At 40.6% G+C, this 20343-nt stretch overlaps 1 protein-coding gene across 1 annotated transcript in view; it reads left to right on the top strand.

Moving 5' to 3' along the window:
- LOC129449892 (immunoglobulin-like and fibronectin type III domain-containing protein 1) overlaps positions 1 to 20307 on the top strand; it is a 40287-nt gene extending 19980 nt beyond the window's left edge. The window contains exons 8-26 of the mRNA XM_073870418.1: positions 165 to 207; positions 1061 to 1235; positions 1316 to 1429; positions 1986 to 2154; positions 2317 to 2589; positions 2852 to 4951; positions 6555 to 6932; positions 10214 to 10338; positions 11109 to 11253; positions 11329 to 11627; positions 11721 to 12012; positions 12099 to 12278; positions 12455 to 12583; positions 12816 to 13124; positions 14305 to 14390; positions 14732 to 14928; positions 15603 to 15895; positions 16217 to 16543; positions 18875 to 20307. Of these exons, the coding sequence (XP_073726519.1) occupies positions 165 to 207; positions 1061 to 1235; positions 1316 to 1429; positions 1986 to 2154; positions 2317 to 2589; positions 2852 to 4951; positions 6555 to 6932; positions 10214 to 10338; positions 11109 to 11253; positions 11329 to 11627; positions 11721 to 12012; positions 12099 to 12278; positions 12455 to 12583; positions 12816 to 13124; positions 14305 to 14390; positions 14732 to 14928; positions 15603 to 15895; positions 16217 to 16543; positions 18875 to 18879 (5639 nt within the window). The 3' untranslated portion in view covers positions 18880 to 20307. The remainder of the gene's footprint in view (positions 1 to 164; positions 208 to 1060; positions 1236 to 1315; positions 1430 to 1985; positions 2155 to 2316; positions 2590 to 2851; positions 4952 to 6554; positions 6933 to 10213; positions 10339 to 11108; positions 11254 to 11328; positions 11628 to 11720; positions 12013 to 12098; positions 12279 to 12454; positions 12584 to 12815; positions 13125 to 14304; positions 14391 to 14731; positions 14929 to 15602; positions 15896 to 16216; positions 16544 to 18874) is intronic.
- The last annotated feature ends 36 nt before the right edge of the window (positions 20308 to 20343 follow it).

Genomic DNA, 20343 nt, shown 5'->3' with positions numbered 1-20343 from the left:
AAAAAATAAATGTATATACATAAATGTGTGTGTGTATATATATATATATATATATATATATATATATATATACATACATATATACATTGAAAATGATTTAATGGGTTGCTTTTGACATTAAACACAACCAACAAGCATTTATTTTTTATGTTTGTTGATTGCAGTGGTTGATGACCCAACAGAGTTTAGAAAAAGGCTGAAAAAAGGGTAAGACATTTGTTTGTTTTTTATGTTTAATTCCTTCCACTGTTCATTAGCCATTTTTATATTACAGACCTCATAAAATTGCTTAAAAAAGCATTTTTCCTGTGCATAAACAAATGGTCAAAAAATTGTCTAGCTGTCACTGGGATGGTACCCTTTTGAAAGGTACACCTTTGTAAAGAGTTCGTATGTATGGTAACCCATGCTTGGGATGTGACCACTGCATTTAACCAATACTAGTGAGGGCACATGCACTACAAGTCTTCAATATACACCCAGAGCAGTGAGCAACATGTGGGACAGGTGCCTTGCTCAAGAGTTCGCATCCTGCCAGCCAAGAGACTTGAACCAGCAACTCTCAAGTTACAACCCCGACTCTAACCATAAGGCCACGACTGCCCTAACTGCCTTAAAGAGAGCATATTAGTATATCAAAGGTACCTTTTTTAAGGGTACTGCTCCAGTGTCAGTATGGGGTAATTTTTTCTTTACCATATTCAGTATGCTCACATATCTCATACTGAAAAAGAACATTTGGCCATTACATATTCTGCATAATACATTTTTTTAAAGGCTTTAGTCAACAGACAAACTATGATTTACTATTAGCTTGTTGGGTATGGGAGGAATTTTTTTAGAGAGGAAAATCTGTGTAGTGTAAGTTGAATCATTAATACTTCCTAGCATTGAGCTAGGAATGGGGCTACACTAGCATGGAGCTAACTAATTACAAACCTAAGCTAATATACATTGACCAACTCTTTTTATTGGGTCACAAAGATGTAATTCCTGCTAAAGATGTCAGGTGCTAGCTTGTGTCACGTAGCTTATATTTGTCAACCTGATCTGCCTAAAGTGTTGGCAAAAAAGTGGAGAAAAGCGACATTGATGAAGCAGTATGGGAATTGTTGCTGAGCGCGGACAAGAAAGACTATGAGCGTATTTGCATTCAGTACGGTATCACTGATTACCGTGGGATGCTGAGGAAATTGGCTGAGATGAAGAGGGAAAGGGCAGCGGAGCAGGCACAGGTAAATGGCTATTGAGGGAAGTGAACAGTAAACTCTGAAAACTCTGGACATATATTAACAGCGTATTTTTTGGTGTTTAGTTCATCAAACATCTCAGTAATCTGAAACCAATTGAGGTGAAGGGTGAAAATGCTGCAACTTTTGAACTGGAAATGGAACTTAAAGACCCCAACAGTCGCATTTTTCTTTACAAGGTGAGAACTGTGAGTCAGTATGGGGTGAATCAAACGTATGTTTGCGATCAGGTCTGATTCTCCTTTTCAAGTCAGTGAGTCACATTAAGCAAAATTTGGTTTATATGTATTGACATTATTATCTGTGAAATTTGACAGCATGCCACAAGCAGTGACACCAGACACCAGTTCCTCCACCTATAAACAAATACAGTTAATTGATTTTTGACTGTTTTTCTGTCAGTGGTCATTGTAATAGTCAAAAGATGCAATTGAAACAAATGTAGCTGTCACTATTATATGCATCAGTTTGTCTACAGTATATGACGTGTGATGCAGAAACGACACACAAGTACATATCTGTGATTAATAATCAATAGCATGTGGATATGCACCTTACATTGTGTGCCATGGATTGTTGAATTAATAAATTTGCAAATAAAACAATACAGAGAAAGAAAAACCCAAGTCCTTGCCAAGTTGTCTATTTTGGGTCAAGCCACTAAGTCAACAAGAAGACAGGATTTGGTCAGGTTTACTTTGTCAAATCACATGTGTTCTTTCCCCTTTCATGTAGGATGGTGTTATGATTCCATTCAGCAGAGACGCTGAAGGCAACATAAAGCACTGTTTGAAGCAAGTGGGCAAAAAATATATCTTCACTGTTACAAACCTAGATCCTGAGGATGCTGGAATTTATCAAGTGGATGTTGAGGGTGTCAATGTCTTCTCGACAGATTTCAAGAGTAAGTTTCATAGCGCATAAGCTTTTTCAGATTGATGTAACGTTAAATTCGAAGTAATTTGAGCTGTAAATTGTCTCTATATTTTTGTCATTAAATTGTTGAGATGCATAATGATGTCATACAGAAGATTGATAATAGTTTTTCTCCTTATTCAACCCATAGTTCCTCCTGTGGACTTTGCATTGAAGACTCAGGAAGTGAAGGCCGAGGAGAGAGAGGATGCCATCTTTGAATGTGTCCTAACTCATCCCATGAATCAGATTGTTTGGACCTTGAAAAACTCCCCAATTTCTAACAATGAGAAATTTGAGATCACTGTTTCTGAGGATAAACTGATCCATAGGCTAAAAATCATTGATTGTATGCCTGTTGATTCGGGAATCTACGCCGCTACAGCTGGAATGAAGTCTTGCAGTGCTTGGCTGATTGTGGAAGGTAGGTACAAGTCCTTTTGTTGAGGATTTTGTAATGATTTTGAAGTTCATCTTAAATAACTGTCTAATGTATTAAATAGAACGTAACATGAAATGCTCTTTAAATAAATATAACCTCTGACTTATTTTGGTGATTAAAAAGCACTACTTTTCTAAAAACAAATTTTCAAGTGAACACACTGGCTCAAAGACTAGAAAAATATTGACTATACTGTGTTTTAGTGACAAAAGTTTTTACATTTTACATTTTGTGTCCACACCAGCCGACAAAGATCCTGCAACGCAAGGCAAGAAGAAAGCCCGTAAGACCACTCAGGCAGGTGGTGGAGCTGATTTGGATAAGATTGCTGCTGAGCAGGCCGAGAGGCACAAGAAGGAGATGGCAGAGGCATTGGAGGCCGCTAAGAAACTTCAGGCTGAACTTGAAGCGGTAGAAGCCGAAGCCCGAGCCACAGCAGCGGCTGAAGCCGAAGCTGCTAAAACAGCTGCACAGGCAGCTGGGACTGTGGCCACTGCCATGGCTGCAGCTGCAGCTAAAGCTGCAGAGGATGCTCTTAAAGCAGCTAAAGCCAAAGGGATGTCTGCAGCGGATGCTAAAGCTTTGGCAGATAAAGCAGCCTTGGCGGCAGCAGCTAAGGCCAAAGCAGAAGCAGAGGAGGAAGCCAGGAAAAAGGCGGAGCTTAAGGCCCTTAATGATGGTCTAAGTGCTGAGCAGGCAGCTGCAGTTGGGGCTGCCGCTGCTGCTGCGTTGGCCACAAAGGCGGATGCTGCGTCGGCAGGGATCGCAGGTGCTAGAGCTGGAGGAGATGCTGCTGGAGCAGTTTGGGCAACAGCTGGTGGTGCTGGAGGTGTTGGTGGTCTTGGTGGAGCTGCTGGCCTTGAAGGAGCTGGTGGACTTGGAGGAGTTGGTGGCCCTGGGGGAGCTGCTGGCCTTGGAGGAGTTGCGGGCCATGGAGGAGCTGCTGGCCTTGGAGGAGCTGCTGGCCTTGGAGGAGTTGGTGGCCCTGGAGGAGTTAGTGGCCCTGGAGGAGCTGGTGGCCTTGGAGGAGCTGGTGGCCTTGGAGGAGCTGGTGGCCTTGGAGGAGTTGGTGGCCTTGGAGGAGCTGCTGGCTTTGGAGGAGCTGCTGGCCTTGGAGGAGTTAGCGGCCCTGGAGGAGCTGGTGGCATTGGAGGAGTTGGTGGACCTGGAGGAGCTGCTGCCCATGGAGGAGCTGGTGGCATTGAAGGTGTTGGTAGACCTGGAGGAGCTGGTGGCCTTGGAGGAGCTGGTGGCATTGGAGGAGTTGGTGGCCCTGGAGGAGCTGGTGGCCTTGGAGGAGCTGCTGGCTTTGGAGGAGCTGCTGGCCTTGGAGAAGTTAGTGGCCCTGGAGGAACTGCTGGCCATGGAGGAGCTGGTGGCCAGGGAGGAGTTAGTGGCTCTGGAGGAGCTGGTGGCATTGGAGGAGTTGGTGGCCCTGGAGGAGCTGCTGGCCTTGGAGGAGTTGCTGGCCATGCAGGAGCTGCTGGCCTTGGAGGAGCTGGTGGCCCTGGAGGAGCTGGTGGCCTTGGAGGAGCGGGTGGCCTTGGAGGAGCCACTGGCCCTGGAGGAGCTGGTGGCATTGGAGGAGCTGGTGGCCTTGGAGGAGCTGGTGGCCTTGGAGGAGCTGGTGGCCTTGGAGGAGCTGGTGGCCTTGGAGGAGCTGGTGGCCTTGGAGGAGCTGGTGGCCTTGGAGGAGCTGCTGGCCTTGGAGGAGCTGCTGGCCTTGGAGGAGTTGGTGGCCCTGGAGGATTCGGTGGCCCTGGAGGATTCGGTGGCCCTGGAGGATTCGGTGGCCCTGGAGGATCTGGTAGCCCTGGAGGATTCGGTGGCCCTGGAGGATTCGGTGGCCCTGGAGGAGTTGGTGGACCTGGAGGATTTGGGGGCCCTGGAGGAGTTGCTGGCTCTGGAGGATTCGGTGGCCCTGGAGGATTCGGTGGCCCTGGAGGAGTTTGTGGCCCTGGTGAATTTGGTGGCCCTGGAGGAGTTGGTGGCCTTGGTGGTCCTGGAGTAGTCGGTGGACCAGGAGGAGTTGGTGGCTCAGAAGGAGTTGGCGGCACCGGAAGTGTTGGTGGCCCTGGAGGAGTTGGTGGCCATGGAGGTGTTGGTGGGGCCAGAGGGGCTAAAGGAGCTACAGGAGCTTCACAAGCTGGAGGAGCTGGTGGGGCCACTGGGGCTAGAGGAACTGGAGGTGAAGGAGGAGCTGGAGGTGCAGGACAAGCTGGAGGTGCTAGAGGTGCTGGAGCTGGTGGCTTAGGAGGGAAAGGTGGTGATGCAGGTGAAGGCGATGGAGGTGAAGACCGGAAACTCCAGAAAGCAGGACCTCTTGTACCTGATACTGTCACAGGTAAGGATTTACACCAAGGGTGTGGCATAACCATTTCTAATTTAAAAATATGTAACACAGCAGCAAACATTGAATGTTGTAGAAGTCTGAAAAGGCAACATTAAGACCTTTTGAATTTAGTCCAGCAATTATTTTATATGCATTATAAGGTCAATCACAGCAATACAAAGGCCAACCCGTTGTGTAGCACATTGTAAGCAATTTATGTAAAAGAATACAACAAATCTAAAATCAGGACATAGAACACAATCACAGGCATCACACACCATATGTTAATTTACAGTTTACATCCTAAATCATGATAGAAAACACAGGCAGTATAGCTCCAGATATGGGTGGAGAGCTTTGTAAACAGGATGGAGAAGCACTTTTGTAGGAAAAAGGTCCACTGATACCAGACATTGTCATTGGTAAGCGTGTAGGTTTAGCACTAAAACCGCACTTGTCATTTGTAAGACAGAGAAACTAAATAAAAAAACAATTAACATGTATTTTTTTACATGGATTACTTGAATGCTTCTTAAAATCTTAACAGGATATTTTAATCACGAGTCAAAGATTTGATTTAACAACATATTTAATATTTATGCAACACTGATTTTTCTTCCTATATGATAACATTTAGTTTCTGGTAATATAAGGCAGTAAATGGTCCAGGGATTTTTTAATGACTAAGGATGCACTCCAGATTATCAGCAAAAATCTCATCTCAAACTCTTGTAGGAATCTCAACTTTGTTCTCAAATTTGTTTGTCTCAGTCAATCAGATCGCCTAATGCAAATAACCTAGTGCAGACACTAGCCAATTACGTTGATGGAAGACTGGAGAAAAGAGGAGCATAAAAATAAAGGAAAGATTAAACACTAGAGCTACATGAGCATATGCTAGCGCAACCAAGCAGATGTCCATAAGCTGTCAAAACAAAAGCTACCTTTTGTGTTGTGTTGTGGTTCACTGTGATTGGCTGTTGTCACCATGACGTTCACGTCAGGGCCAGGCTTCAGACACACCCTCCATGAAGCATTAACACTAATTCCACCTATTGAATGTATCATTAATATTAATATTTTGCACAGTTTAGGATGTCCATTGTGACGGCAATATAAAGTTTACAGGCAAGATGCCAGCCACTGTTGGTTGTTTTTTTTTATACCACGGGTCTGTTGAATGCTGCATTCTGATTGGTTGAGAAATGTTCTATGGGTGTTGATTATTTTTCTGTAAACCGCACACCTATCTTTTCAAATGTCTTAAAAATAGGCACCAGAGCAATGTTTGTGGTAACCGTGGTATAAGAGGAATAATTGACTCCGGTCCTTTGAGTTGTTTGAAAATAATGCACACCTGCGGTGTAACGGCACTCCGCTTCGCGTCGTGCCGCATTACCACCTTGGTGTGCATTGTTTTCTTATGAATCGGTGGCCCGTCGTCAATTATTCCTTACATATTTTTATGTTGTTTTTGTCATAATGTTACTGTTCTTTAAATTGCCGTCATTTGTTATTAATTTTGTACTATTTCTTCTTTATTCTAAACATTCCTTTTCTCACCCTCTTCATTATCTTAATAAAAATGCTCTGTATCAACTTACACTGATTAAAGGTGGAGGTAACCCATCAGATAAAGGACCTGGCAAGCCATCGGGGTCCGGAAAGGCATCGGGTTCCAAAAAAACAGGTTCTGAAAGTCAATCCGGTTCTGGTAGCTCATCAGGTTCAGGAGCTCCGTCCGGTTCTGACCAAGCTTCAGGTTCCGCAAACGCATCGGGTACCGGCAGTGCATCGGGTTCTGGCGGTGCATCAGGTTCTGGGGATCCACCAGGTCCCGGAAAGCCACCAGGTTCTGGTGGTCCATCAGATGGCACCGGTGAAGCTGCAGAAGAAGACAAAAAAGCTGAAGATGAAAAGGATAAGTCAGGTGAAGCTGGCAAGCGTTCGGGTCGCACAAAGGATGGATCGCAGGTTCCAGAGACAGTTGTTGGTAAGCAATGGTCAATGATACATTGAGAAATGCATGGATGCAATGTCATTTGTAACAAATATTACGTTGCCACCTGGTTTAAGGGTTCAGGAATAATGGTATGATGTAGTGCTGCCTGGGTCTAATGAAAACAAAGCCATTTAAACATCATTTTTTACTTGTAGTTAGTTTTATTAGCTAACTTTTATTCTGAATCCTGTTTCCAGTTTTTTAGCAGTCTTTTGCATCGCTACGATGAAAATGTTTATGAATCTCAGTCTGAAAATGTACATGGGACATAACTGAACATAAACAGCCAGACTATTAAATAGTCTTTTGAAAATCTAACCTTATTTTAATTATGACTTGTTTGTGTGCACCTGCTGTTTGTGTGTATATGCATTTGTATTGTCCTCACCATGCTTTGCTTGTGTTACTAAGTGAATCAGGATGAGATCTTAAACGCCTTTGAAAACGACTTTACAATCTTGAATTACACTCTGCACAATGGGAAGATTTTATGTACTGCTGACTCGAAGACCTGAAGAAGCAAAACTTCACAACAAGATTAAGGACCAATACGCTTGGTTTTCCACAAGAAGTGCATTCTCAATGAGATTTAGGAGCAAATTACACACTAGAAAATGTTCAGTTTGGTTGATAGCAATAGCAAACAGAACTAAATACATTTTATAAATCAAGGACATTCTGATTAACAACAACGTTATTTGATTACACAACCATAGATTATATTGTGCCCCTAGTCAATGAAGCTCATGAATATTTAGATCATGTCAACTAATGGCGCTTTTCCATTGCATAGTACCCCACGGTTTAGCAGAGGTGGGTAGTAACGAATTACATTTACTTCGTTACATTTACTTGAGTACATTTTTTGGGTAACTAGTACTTTTATAGTAAATTTAAGAATGGGTACTTTTTACTCAAGTACATTTCTAGTGAAAAAACTGTACTTTTACTTCGCTACATTCTGCGGCGTTACTGCGCTACTGTCAAATAATAATTAATGAATATATATTTTTTAAAAGTTTACAGGGGCGTGTTCGAAAGTTTCGCGAAACAGCTAGGCTGCGTCACCCTTTAGCGCGCGACCGCGCGGTCATTAGCGCGCACAACCGCGCGTATAGAGAGAGAAGCAGATGAGGGCGCATGTGCGTGGTGCGAGATATCGGAGGCAGATCATGCGTGGCTTCAAGTTCGGTCTATCTATTCACTAAAAGAGGTCAAAAAGAATAGTTTCATAATGCGATGCATGCTTTGTTCAATAAACGAGCTGACATCTCAGCGTACAGGAATTCAACATCAAGCCTGAAGTAAGTCTCACAGTAAGACTATTTGAACACTATTAATGGTCATTTCACACACTGTCCGAGTTTTTTTGCCATGCACTCTTTTGCTAGTGTAAGTTAAACCATACAAACAAACAGCTCGTTCACATCTGCACATGTCCATATCATTTTCCCACATCTAAACAAACTTAACAGCATAATGTAATGACGTCTGCATTACACAAACCCGGACACCTCGCTAATGTGTAGAAAATACATTCAAATATAAACGGAATTGTATTTTAATTAAATCCTTCATACAGAATGAATGAATAAAAATAAAAGAATAAAGTTTGATTTTAAAGAAACGTATTATATTACAATAAATGTAGAGTTGATTTGCACAAACAGATAAGTTCCATATGAAATTCTAAAATGATCATTTTTATTAAGCTCCTGTTTATGTTCAGTAATTGCACTTTAATGGCAATGAAAATAACCTATTCATATAAAAACATGATAACAAACAGACACACACGTTCTTATTTGTTTACTGTTTGCATGTTTAAAGGCAGATGCTGACAAGTTTGTGTTGTGAACATGAAAATAAATACAGAGTTAACCGTCAGAAAAACATCTGTGTGTGTGTGTGTGTGTGTGTTTGAGATTTTTTCTCAAACGACACATTATGTGATGTTAATGTACCCATTGCAGGACTGAGATAGGCTGCTTTACTTGTATATAAGCAGAACAATGAGACTTTTAAGGAGAAGTTTGTGAAAACCCTCCAAGTAGTCTGAAATCCAGTGCTTTTGCACTACTTATTTATCAGATCGGAAGTAACGAGTAACTAACTACTTGAGTAGTTTTTTCATCTAATACTTTTTTACTCTTACTCAAGTAAATAATTAGATTGATACTTTTACTTTTACTTTAGTACATTTTTGCACAAGTACTTGTACTTTTACTTGAGTACAGAATTTTGGTACTCTACCCACCTCTGCGGTTTAGTTTAGTTTGGGTCGGGTCAGCTCACCTCACTTTGGAGTGGTTAGCTTTTCCATTGAGTTTAGTATCACTTCGCAGTGGGAGGGATTATAGGCGTGTCATTATATTTGCGCTGCATACGGCTGTGACATCATACAAGTGAGAGCGTCCTTGTACATTCCCATACATTTATTTATCAGACAAAATTAAAATTGGCCACCACAAATAGATGTTTGCACATCGCGTTTATAACTACCTGTCTCACATGACAGTTTCTGTTTAAACACCCGTGGCGTCAGTCGATGGTGCTCCGCTGAGCCTCAATGAAGTTGCATTAAAGCATAAATAATACTGACGTGCACGTCGCGAATGGAAAGTCTGGAAAAAACTTTTATGCGTTCCTGATTCTCAGCCTGTGGATGTTTTTCATCGCTAAAAGGGTGTTTGGAAACTTATAGCAGAGCACAGATGACAACATGTTTGCTCGAGACAGCGCAAGCTAGCAGTAAGCTAATGCTAATATTTTACATAATAGGATGACGCCGATGACGATTCTCTCAGACCAATCAGTGATCTACAGTGTTTACGCGTCTGGTATCAGCTCGGGTCCCTTGGAACCCGAACCGAGGTGGTACGAAAAAAAGTATCGGGTACTACGAAGTGATCCCAATGGAAAAGCTCCAAAAGGTAAGCTGACCCGACCCAAACTAAACCAAACCGTGGGGTACTATGCAATGGAAAGGCGCCATTAGATTAACAATTTGACCAATAAGTGCATGATAATTAAACAATATTCAAATAAAAGGTTTAGGACAATACTGTTCATAATAATTCCAATGGAATGTGTTTTGGTCCTGTGGAAAATATCGAAGTCAACAACGAAGGCGACTGTAAAGTTGATGTTCGGTCATCTAATGTTTCATTTCTTAACGTTAACTTTGCATTAACTTTTATATTGCGTATTTCAGTCAGTTTTAGTTTGAAGTGTCCTGTGGATCTGAAATACTCTTGCGTATAAATCACCAGATCCCGGAGTGCACTTTTCTACTGGGCTGGATGACTGTAATGTTATTGTGGGAGAATCAACTGAACTGTTCTGCAAACTTAGCAGTGCTGATGCAAAGGGAACCTGGTATAAAGATGGCACTGAGGTATAGTACGACCCTTTATATCTACACACATATACACACTGTACTTACGAGTCACAAGTTGCGTTTCCATGACCCTTCAAATTGATCAAATTGAAAATGCACCCAATTAAAATACAGGAATTTCACATAAACGTCCATATATCGCAAAAATGTTTTTACGCTCAGGTGAGGTGGTTTTTCAATTCGATAAAGGAATATATCGTAAAACTGCAATGAAAACTGTTTTTTTTTCGCATTTACAGGTCTTCTTTTTTTGCATTCTTTTAAAATGTTGCGGCATGTTTGGTTGGAGGACAAGTATGTTCGACTTTATGTGGCGTCACAAGAAGCGACAAGCACATGACATCAAAATACAACAAGAGCGTTTAGCAGTCGACTGCCCTGTATTCTTTCGAGTCACTCCCGCAGTATTTTGATGTCAGCTGCATTTCGGTCTGCGCAGTGCCGTATGAAGACAAACACACCTGTCGCCATGTTTTTATCTCGAGACGTACAACAGAATTACGTTTTAGTCGACATTTAGAAAATAATGCTAAAGTTTTGTGCAAATCTGTAATGGAAACGCAACTAATGAAAAATAAAGATTAAATATTTTGACAATTTTTTGTACATCATATAAAGAGAAGGTAAAAAATATGATATTTAGTAGGTTTTGACAATTCTAACTTTGTCAAGCATAATAATAGCATTTCTTTATTTAAATTGTCACATAATGACTTTAACATATAATGTAATAAACTGTATATGTACAACAATGTTTCTTTCTATAGATTACTGGCTCCACTGAGGGTATGACCATCAGCAAAGACGGAGCCGTTCATAAACTGAAAATTAGCAAAGTCACGGATGAAATTGCTGGAAAATACAAATTTGAGGCTGATGGACGTAAAACTGAATGCATGATTGTTGTTGAAGGTTTGTTTTACAATTTCAGTCAATGTTTTTCGCAATTTACATCTGTTCATTTTAAAACCTCATCTCTTGTTGAAGATCCGCCAAGGTTCAAAGCCGCTGATGTTGAAGAATTCGCGAAACCGGTTGTGATCAAACATAACCAAAAAGCCACCTTTAAAATTCCATTTATTGGCCATGAGCCGTTAAAAGTCCAGTGGTACAAAGACGGCGAGGAGCTTGCGCAAGACAACAACTGCAAGATTGAGATTTCCGAGAGCCACAGTCGTCTGCTTCTTAACAAACTGCAGCGTAAAGACACCGGGGAGATAAAGGTCAAAGTCAAAAATGAGTTTGGCACCGCTGAAGCAATCTCTAACTTAGTTGTACTTGATAAGAGATAAACAAATTAGATTACCTACATAGCAATAGAAAATAATGCACACCATTAATATACAGTATGTCTGATCATTTGAACCAATTTAGATAAGCCCACACCTCCACTTGGACCTCTGGAGATCATTGAGGCAACTTCCAACTGCCTTGAGTTCAAGTGGAGACCACCGAAAGACGACGGTGGATGTAAGATTCAACATTACATACTTGAACGCAATCAAATCGGACGCAACACGTGGAAGAAGATAGGCCAGATTGGGCCTGAAGCCCACTACAAAGACACTGATGTTGACCATGGCAGAAGATACTGCTATCGTATCCGAGCCCAGACTGATGAGGGCACCAGCGAACTGATGGAGACCGAAGATGTTCAGGCTGGCACTAAAGGTGACTTAACTATTTAAATACTCAACTGTTGCACTGTTCACCCAGATTTATCTCAGTTATGACATAAAATCCTTTTTAATTTGCAGAATATTCAGGTCCACCATCTGCTCCAAAAATTGTCAGTGCCTTTAAGAAATGCATTAACTTGACATGGGCTCCCCCAACCAATACCGGGAGAAGCAATATTTTGGGTTATAACTTGGAGAAACGCAAGAAGGGCAGCAACCTATGGGGACCAGTTAATCCACCAGACGAACCTATCCAAGGTTTGTATCTCACATTTTTAAATGGTTTAGGCCAGGATTTTGTCTGGGATTGCGATATAATTGCATTCATGACAAAGTGTAAAAAATTCATATTTTATACTGTAGAATATGAAATAGTCTGCATTGGATTTGATAACCTAACAGTACTCAACTTATTCTTTTAATACACATCCAAGCAAAGAAATACAGCGTGACAGATGTAGTTGAAGGAATGGAATATGAATTCCGAGTGTCTGCCGTCAACATATCCGGAGCTGGAGAACCAAGCGTTCCCTCTGAATTTGTGTTTGCCAGAGATCCGAAAAGTGAGTTGCTGTGTTTCAATAACGTCAAAAAGAGAGTAACTGCTGACTGTGGTCTTAAGAAGCTGCACATGTTGCAGAATTGTCTGTGACCTATGCTCAAGCAAATAGATTATATAAATCAGGATTTTTTTATTTGCTAGTTAATTTGTCTAGCTTCTCTCTATTTCATCTCATAATCTCTCAAATCGATCTGGAAATTCTTACACACACTCTCTCTATGTTTTCTCATTAGAACCCCCTGGTAAGGTCATTGATCTTAAAGTGACAGATTCCACCTACAACACCCTGTCCTTATCTTGGACTAAACCAAAAGTGGAGCCAGGCGTTCAGGACGAGCCCAAAGGATACTTTGTTGATATCAGGCCTGCCGAGAGCCAGGAGTGGAATCGATGCAACTCAAACGCTGTCATCACGACCTCCTACACTGTAAAGGGAATGAAACCATTGGGCATGTATTGGGTTCGAGTGTTAACCACCAACGAAGGTGGAGACGGTGAACCACAGGAGCTAAAGAACTATGTTTTGGCAATGCCACCTCCAGGTGAATGGTTGACATCTTTAAGGGTTTTTCTACACTGTTACCCAAATGTTATTCTTAATTCTAATCATGTGTTTTTGTTTCATGTTTTGCATTGTTTATACTTTAATCTGGTTTAATAATTTTTGGATTTCATGTTTTAACACTGCATTTGTAAACCCTGGTTTAAATACTCTCGCTTGCATACAGTATTAGTTGTCAACAACCAATGGTTAAATTGGTAAATTTAACCCATGGTTAAAAATGCTAATAATGCCATATTAAAATATAAACATATACTTTGTTTAACTGGGGATCAAAGATGAGTTTTAAAAGGTTAACCCAGGGTCTGTGGTACTTTGAGATAACACCCACCCACCTTGCTTTGTCATTCCCATACAGCAAAAAAAATATAAAATATATATTTTCAAAATGTTATATTTTATACATACTTATACATTTTATAATTGAAGTGTGCAATTTGTTGCGCCTGAAATACATTTGGAAATATACACTCACCTAAAGGATTATTAGGAACACCATACTAATACTGTGTTTGACCCCCTTTCGCCTTCAGAACTGCCTTAATTCTACGTGGCATTGATTCAACAAGGTGCTGAAAGCATTCTTTAGAAATGTTGGCCCATATTGATAGGATAGCATTTTGGAGTTGATGGAGATTTGTGGGATGCAAATCCAGGGCATGAAGCTCCCGTTCCACCAAAAAGATCCCAAAGATGCTCTATTGGGTTGAGATCTGGTGACTGTGGGGGCCATTTTAGTACAGTGAACTTATTGTCATGTTCAAGAAACCAATTTGAAATGATTTGAGCTTTGTGACATGGTGCATTATCCTGCTGGAAGTAGCCATCAGAGGATGGATACATGGTGGTCATAAAGGTATGGACATGGCCAGAAACACTGCCCAGGTAGGCCGTGGCATTTAAACGATGCCCAAATGGCACTAAGTGGCCTAATGTGAGCCAAGAAAACATCCCCCACACCATTGCATTAATGAGAAATTGTACAGGTGTTCCTAATAATCCTTTATGTGAGTGTATGTAAATACAGTATATGGTGGTTAAAACTAAATATATTTACAAATGCCAAAATATACATTACTTTTTACAAAATGTATTTAGCATAGATTTAAAACATATTTTTGTATGTGTTTTTACAACTTGATGTGTTTTTTTGATCTTAGTGAGACCAAGATTCACGGACGCTAAGATACAGAGCTTAATGGTGGTCAAAGCTGGAAATTCCGCACGAATCAGCATTAACTTTGTGGTATGGAGCAATACTAAATCCAGACCTCTGGATGGAGACAAATGTGTTTCACCAACCTGATCTTATGGGAATTCATCGTGTTTTATGAGTTGGCAAATTCGTATGAATTCCTACAAAGTGAATCATACAAATATTAAAAAAAGAAAAAAATAATGATACCCTGCCCCTAAGACCAATGTCACAAATTTGCAAAAACGTGCGATTTTGGTTATGCCAATTTATACGCCACCTCGTATCACACACGTAAATTGCCATGAGATTGTGTTTGTTTCACTGGTCACAGGTCTGATATGATCCATCTCAATTATTTCTACACTAATATATTAAAAAATGTTTCCAAGGCGTCTCCATTGCCTGAAGTCATCTGGCTGAAAGATGGCGTTCCAGTCTCTAAACGAGTTACTATTAGCAACGCTGAGGGAGGTTCTCAGATTCTGATCCCATCTTCAGAACGTCCCGATTCAGGAATCTACACCATCATAGTCAAGAATGTTGTGGGACAAGAGACCCTTAGTGTCGAGATAAGGGTCACAGATGATGGATGTTATTTTTAATTTGTGTAAACAAATGCAGTGTCTAATTTTGGTGCCATTAGAGCAAAGTCCCTTTAGAGAAGTCGCGCCAACCTACTTGAATGGCTAAAGACAGATATTTCTTAAATCGTGAGCTAAAATCACAATTGAACAACATATTTTTGACCAACAATTGCCATGACATTTGTTTTTAAGGTCAAACTGTGCTAAAAACACCCTTCATCAAAGTCGTTTTTAGCTACGTTGCAGGCTTTATCGACTGATGATTGGTTCTTTTCATTTGAAGGCGGGACTTCCATCGCCAGAGCTGCCATATTGAGCAATACATTCTCCCATATTAATAGTAATACAAATGCTGAATCTTGTTATATCCAGTATCTTTGATTAGAGTCACCAAAGTGAAAAGCAGTAATATTTGTTTTAGGACAACCCATTGCGGTTGGCTAGAAAAACAGACCTCAGCTCATTGGCTGAGCAATGTTAACTGTGTCAGGCTCATCAGAATAAAGATTTCCTACTTATGTGCCAAGTGTTTACACTTTTAAGGGAAAACAACTTAAAGTACAAATGATTCATAGTTGTCTCTGCATATTACACTGGTATTGGGAGAATTTTTTTAAATAGCTTTGTAAACTGCCAATTCTGATAATGAAATACTGGCGTGTTTTGACACAGATGAACCCAAGCCCCCTGGTCCCGTGGAGCTGGATGAGAATGTGCCAGGCACCGTGACAATTTCCTGGGAACCGTCACCAGATGAGAAACGCGATGATCGCCTATATTACGTAGTGACCAAGAGAGACTCCAGCAAAAGATCCTGGCACACCGTAGCTGACCGCATTTTCAACAACCGTTTTACAATCTGTAACATCGTTCCAGGCAGAGAATACCAATTCCGGGTCTACTCCAAAAACGATATCGGCCTGTCTGACCCATCTGATTCTGCAAAATGGCTTATCCCATGCAAGAAAGGTTTGTGGTCCATGCTTTACCATCAACAGCAGCAGCAGTTTGTTTTTGGTTTGCATTTAGCATCATTTTGTTCCTCCTTGTCCATCAGAACACACAGGCAACCCAGCAGTTGAGATCCCTTGGGGCACGCTCTGTTATACCACTAGGGGGTGTCTAATGTTTGCCCCTGCAACACACCCTTAAGCTCCCTTACCTATACTGTGTTGTATAGTATAGATTTTCATTAAGACACAATTTGTTGCCTATGTACTTAAGATTCCACTGATGACCGACATTTACACTTACAAATCGATCTGGCGGTTTCTGTTTCATGTCTTGCAGAAAAGTTCACGCTGGACATGCCGAAGTCTAAGACTTGCAACTTTGAAAGGCCTCCAAAGTTCATGGTTCCACTGAAAATCCACACGGCACCGCAAGGCTACGAGTGCTTCATGAGCTGCGCTGTAAGGGGCGACCCAACGCCCCACATCACCTGGTATCGCGACAACGTCAGCCTCAACACCAACACCAACTACCTCATCACTAACACCTGTGGAGTGTGTTCCCTGCTCATCCTCAGGGTCGGACCCAACGACACAGGAGAATACAAAATCACCGCAGAGAATCCGTTGGGAAGAGCCGAGTGCTCTACTGTTCTTACGGTCAGAGGTAAGAGTTGGAGGAATTAACTCCTGAAAGGACCAATTTAGACAGATATTGCAGATAATGTTAATTTAACGACATTTGAACTCAACACACATAAAGAAAATACCCCTTTGATTTGCAATTTTATGTTTTAAACAGAGATGGCGAAAAAAGGCAAAAGTTAGATTGCCGCTTTAAGAAGCCTTGTGGTAAATGTGTTAACATTTAGCATAGCCCCATTCATTCCTTAGGATCCAAACAGGGATTAATTTAGAAGCCACCAAACACTTCCATGTTTTCCCAATTTAAAGCAACACTATGTAGTTTTTTTACCTTTAAATAATGTCTCTAAAATTATTTCAGTGCTAGAACAACTTTTAACTGGACAAATTGTACTGTTGCTGCAACCTGAGCAGCCTCCTAGATGCTACAAGCACACTCTGAAAGTGGCGGTGGAGGGTAGAGCACATAGCCCCGCCCCTCCCCCTGCCTGCAGAAAAGTGTCTGATACCAGGCATTGTTGCGCTTTTTAACCACATGGGGGGGTTGTAAGTAATTTTTCCATGGAAACTACATAGTGTTGCTTTAAAGACTGTTACATGAGTAAGTATGGTAGCACAAAATAAAACGTGTCCATTTTTTAAGTGAATTGAAGATGAGAAATATATAGTATGGCAGAGGCAGCTTAGTTTGCAGCACTTCGACCTCGGGCGCAATAATATTAACGGAAGATTGAGCGAGAGGTGGAGTAGTCAGGAGTGATGATGTTACTTCGCGCCGAGGTCGAAGTGCTGCACACTAAGTCTAACTTGAAGGACAAGTTCGGTATTTTACACTTAAAGCCTTGTTTTTAGATTGTTTATGATGAAATAGAACGGTTTTAACTGAAATTTGGACATATGATGCTGTCCCGAGAATTTTCGGGTGTTTCTTGTATCACCTCCCACCTTTACAATGGGTGTATAGGTGCACAGGAACAATCCTTCCTAAAATGCATTAAACTTTCGTTTACAAAGATGTGAAACTCACCGAGTGGTCAGGGGTGTTCACTGATATGCTCACACAAAAATCGCTGCAAAAGATGCTTTCCAACAGGTGTTTTACCATTCGTTGTAAACTTGTGGAGCTATTTTTCCGAACGCCTCACACCCGTATATTCTTCCGCTGAGAGCTTGAATAATAGACACTCCAGCCCAGTTGGTGGCGATAATCCGCCGTTGCCAATTGCAAGAATACAAACAAAGTTCTCGGCGCGGAGTAATACTGTACCTCACAGCACATCTAATACAAGTCAATGGAGTTGGACAAAACTACGATAAAACCTGTTGGAATGCGTATTTGCAGCGATTTTTGTGTGAGCATTTCAGTGAACACCCCGACCACTCGGTGAGTTTCACGTCTTTGTAAACAAAAGTTTAATGCATTTTAGGAAGGATTGTTCCAGTGCACCTATAGACCCATTGTAGAGGTGGGAGGTGATACAAGAAACACCCGAAAATTCTCGGGACAGCATCATATGTCCAAATTTCAGTCAAAACCGTTCCATGTCATCATAAACAATCTGAAAACAGTGCTTTAAGTGTAAAGTACCGAACTTGTCCTTTAACAAAAAAGGCTCCATCAACTATTGGCTGGAAAAACGATCTTCAGAAACCTATGGGTGACATTGCTACGTCCTGCATCCATATTTTTTACAGTCTTTGGTTTAGGGTTAGGTTTGGGGGTAAGATTAGAATAAAAACAGGACTAATCCAATATGAATTCACAAGATTTTGGCCCATGGCTGTATCCTAGCCATAGCTTTGTGTCAGAGTTACCAGCACTTCATCTTCTAAAACACAATATAAACTGGAAACCTCGCTGGTCTTTTCAGCAGGATAGGTGTTTCGAATTCACAATGATTTCAGTATATTTACCAAAAACATAACTACAAAATTGCTTGGTATTGTTAGAGCCTTTGATGATTCTTTGTGGTCACACAATGTCTTGTAGACAGTCCAGGAGGATCTGAATATGTTTTATTCATTCTTGAATGAGGGCTGTAGCACTGTTTGTGTGCCGTTTACAATGCACTGTCTGATTATATGAAATGATGGTCAATTTCCATCGTTTGGCAACCTATAATGTCCCTTAGAATAAATGACAAAATGAGAAATAAATGAAAAACATCTGAATACAATGAATACAAGACATTCATGACTATTTACACATTAAATGTGCACATTTGGCTGCACTGAAATGACTTAGAATGACCAATGGCCATTTCTATTTTAAAATGTATGTTTACACAATGAAGTTGCAATTACAAATACGTTAATAAGTTACTATTTAAACATGTTTTTCTTTATTTTTCAGAATGAAACAACAACACGACAAGATTATCAAAACATGCCGCTTGGAAGCCATCATTTTTGCTTTTTTATGGATTTCGGTGTCTTTATAGAAGTACAGTCTTAAATACAGAATAGCATATTTACTGTACATGAAACATGTACACTGGACTTTCTTGTGGCCTTAAAGGTCCCGTTCTTTCTGTGTTTTTGAAGCTTTGATTGTGTTTACAGTGCGCAATATAACATGTGTTCATGTTTCATGTGTAAAAAACACGGTATTTTTCAAAAAAAATACTTATCTCTATAGCGCTGTTTTCACTGTTTTAAAATGGTAAAAAACGTAACGAGTTCTGATTGTGTGGTTTGTTTAGTGTGTTGTGATTCGATAGCAGCTTAGCAGAGCCGTTTGAGCTTAGCTGGCGACTGACGTATTCCTGTGGGCGGAGCTTAGTCAAAAAAAAAATTCTAGTGATGTCATTAAAGCAGGAAGTAGAGGGCTGTAGTTCAAACCGGCCGTTCGCTGAAGGCTTTGAAAGGCGAATTCTGTTAATGAAAATAAATCGCCTGGCAGTGAACTTTAAGCTTCATCATTTTGCAGGTATTATTTATGCTCTAACAGCAATATTACACACTAACTTAAGTTTGAAAAATGGGATCAGGAAGAATGTGACCTTTAAAGGGGACATATCATGAAAAACTTTTTCCATGTTTAAGTGCTATAATTGGGTCCCCAGTGCTTTTATCAACCTAAGAAATGTGATGAAGAACAACCCATCGTGTCTGCAAGCACATGAAAAATAGCTTATTGAAAGTTGGCTCCCCTTGTGATGTCAGAAGGGGATTTTATAATAACACCCCTTAATCTGCAACTATCCAACCACGGCACTGGCATTTAGTGCAGAGATCAGCTTATTTGCATTTTAAAGGACACTAAAACTTCACATATGCACTCTGGAGAGACATTAAAGATTTATTTGCCATCTTAAAAAAGTATTGTGAAATGTCCCCTTTAACAATTATAGAATGAAATGCATGTTAAAAACTGTGAATTGCACAAAATATTTTTCAGTAGACAAACTGTACTGCACTAGTGCTGGTATATGATTAATTCATAATTTAGTTTGACAAAGATTTTATTTGAACGTATTTCAGGCTTTGTGATTTCTCTGTCGTTGTATGAAACTTAATTTATTTATTTGTGCTTTTTGTTATTTTTCTCAGCATGCGCCCTGCTTTCGGACACGTTCCTAAATGCAATTGCACAATATTACAGTATTGGGAAATGAATTATGTAAACGGTTCGATTTCCTCGCTTGTATTTTCTCATTCTTGCTTGTACGGAAATGCTAAGGAAACTGAGTACTGAGTTTGAAAGAATGAAACTCTGTAAGAGCGTTTGCAAAGATTTGCTTTATCGAAATTAAAGGTTTGGTATTAATAAAATATTCAGGTTTATGATGGCTATTGGTTTTTGAAGAATCCAGGTACATA

This window comes from Misgurnus anguillicaudatus, chromosome 8 (assembly GCF_027580225.2).
Source record: "Misgurnus anguillicaudatus chromosome 8, ASM2758022v2, whole genome shotgun sequence".
NCBI lineage: Eukaryota > Metazoa > Chordata > Actinopteri > Cypriniformes > Cobitidae > Misgurnus > Misgurnus anguillicaudatus.
The sequence above is the reverse complement of the archived record's forward strand: the minus strand, read 5'-3'. Positions and strand labels throughout refer to the sequence as shown.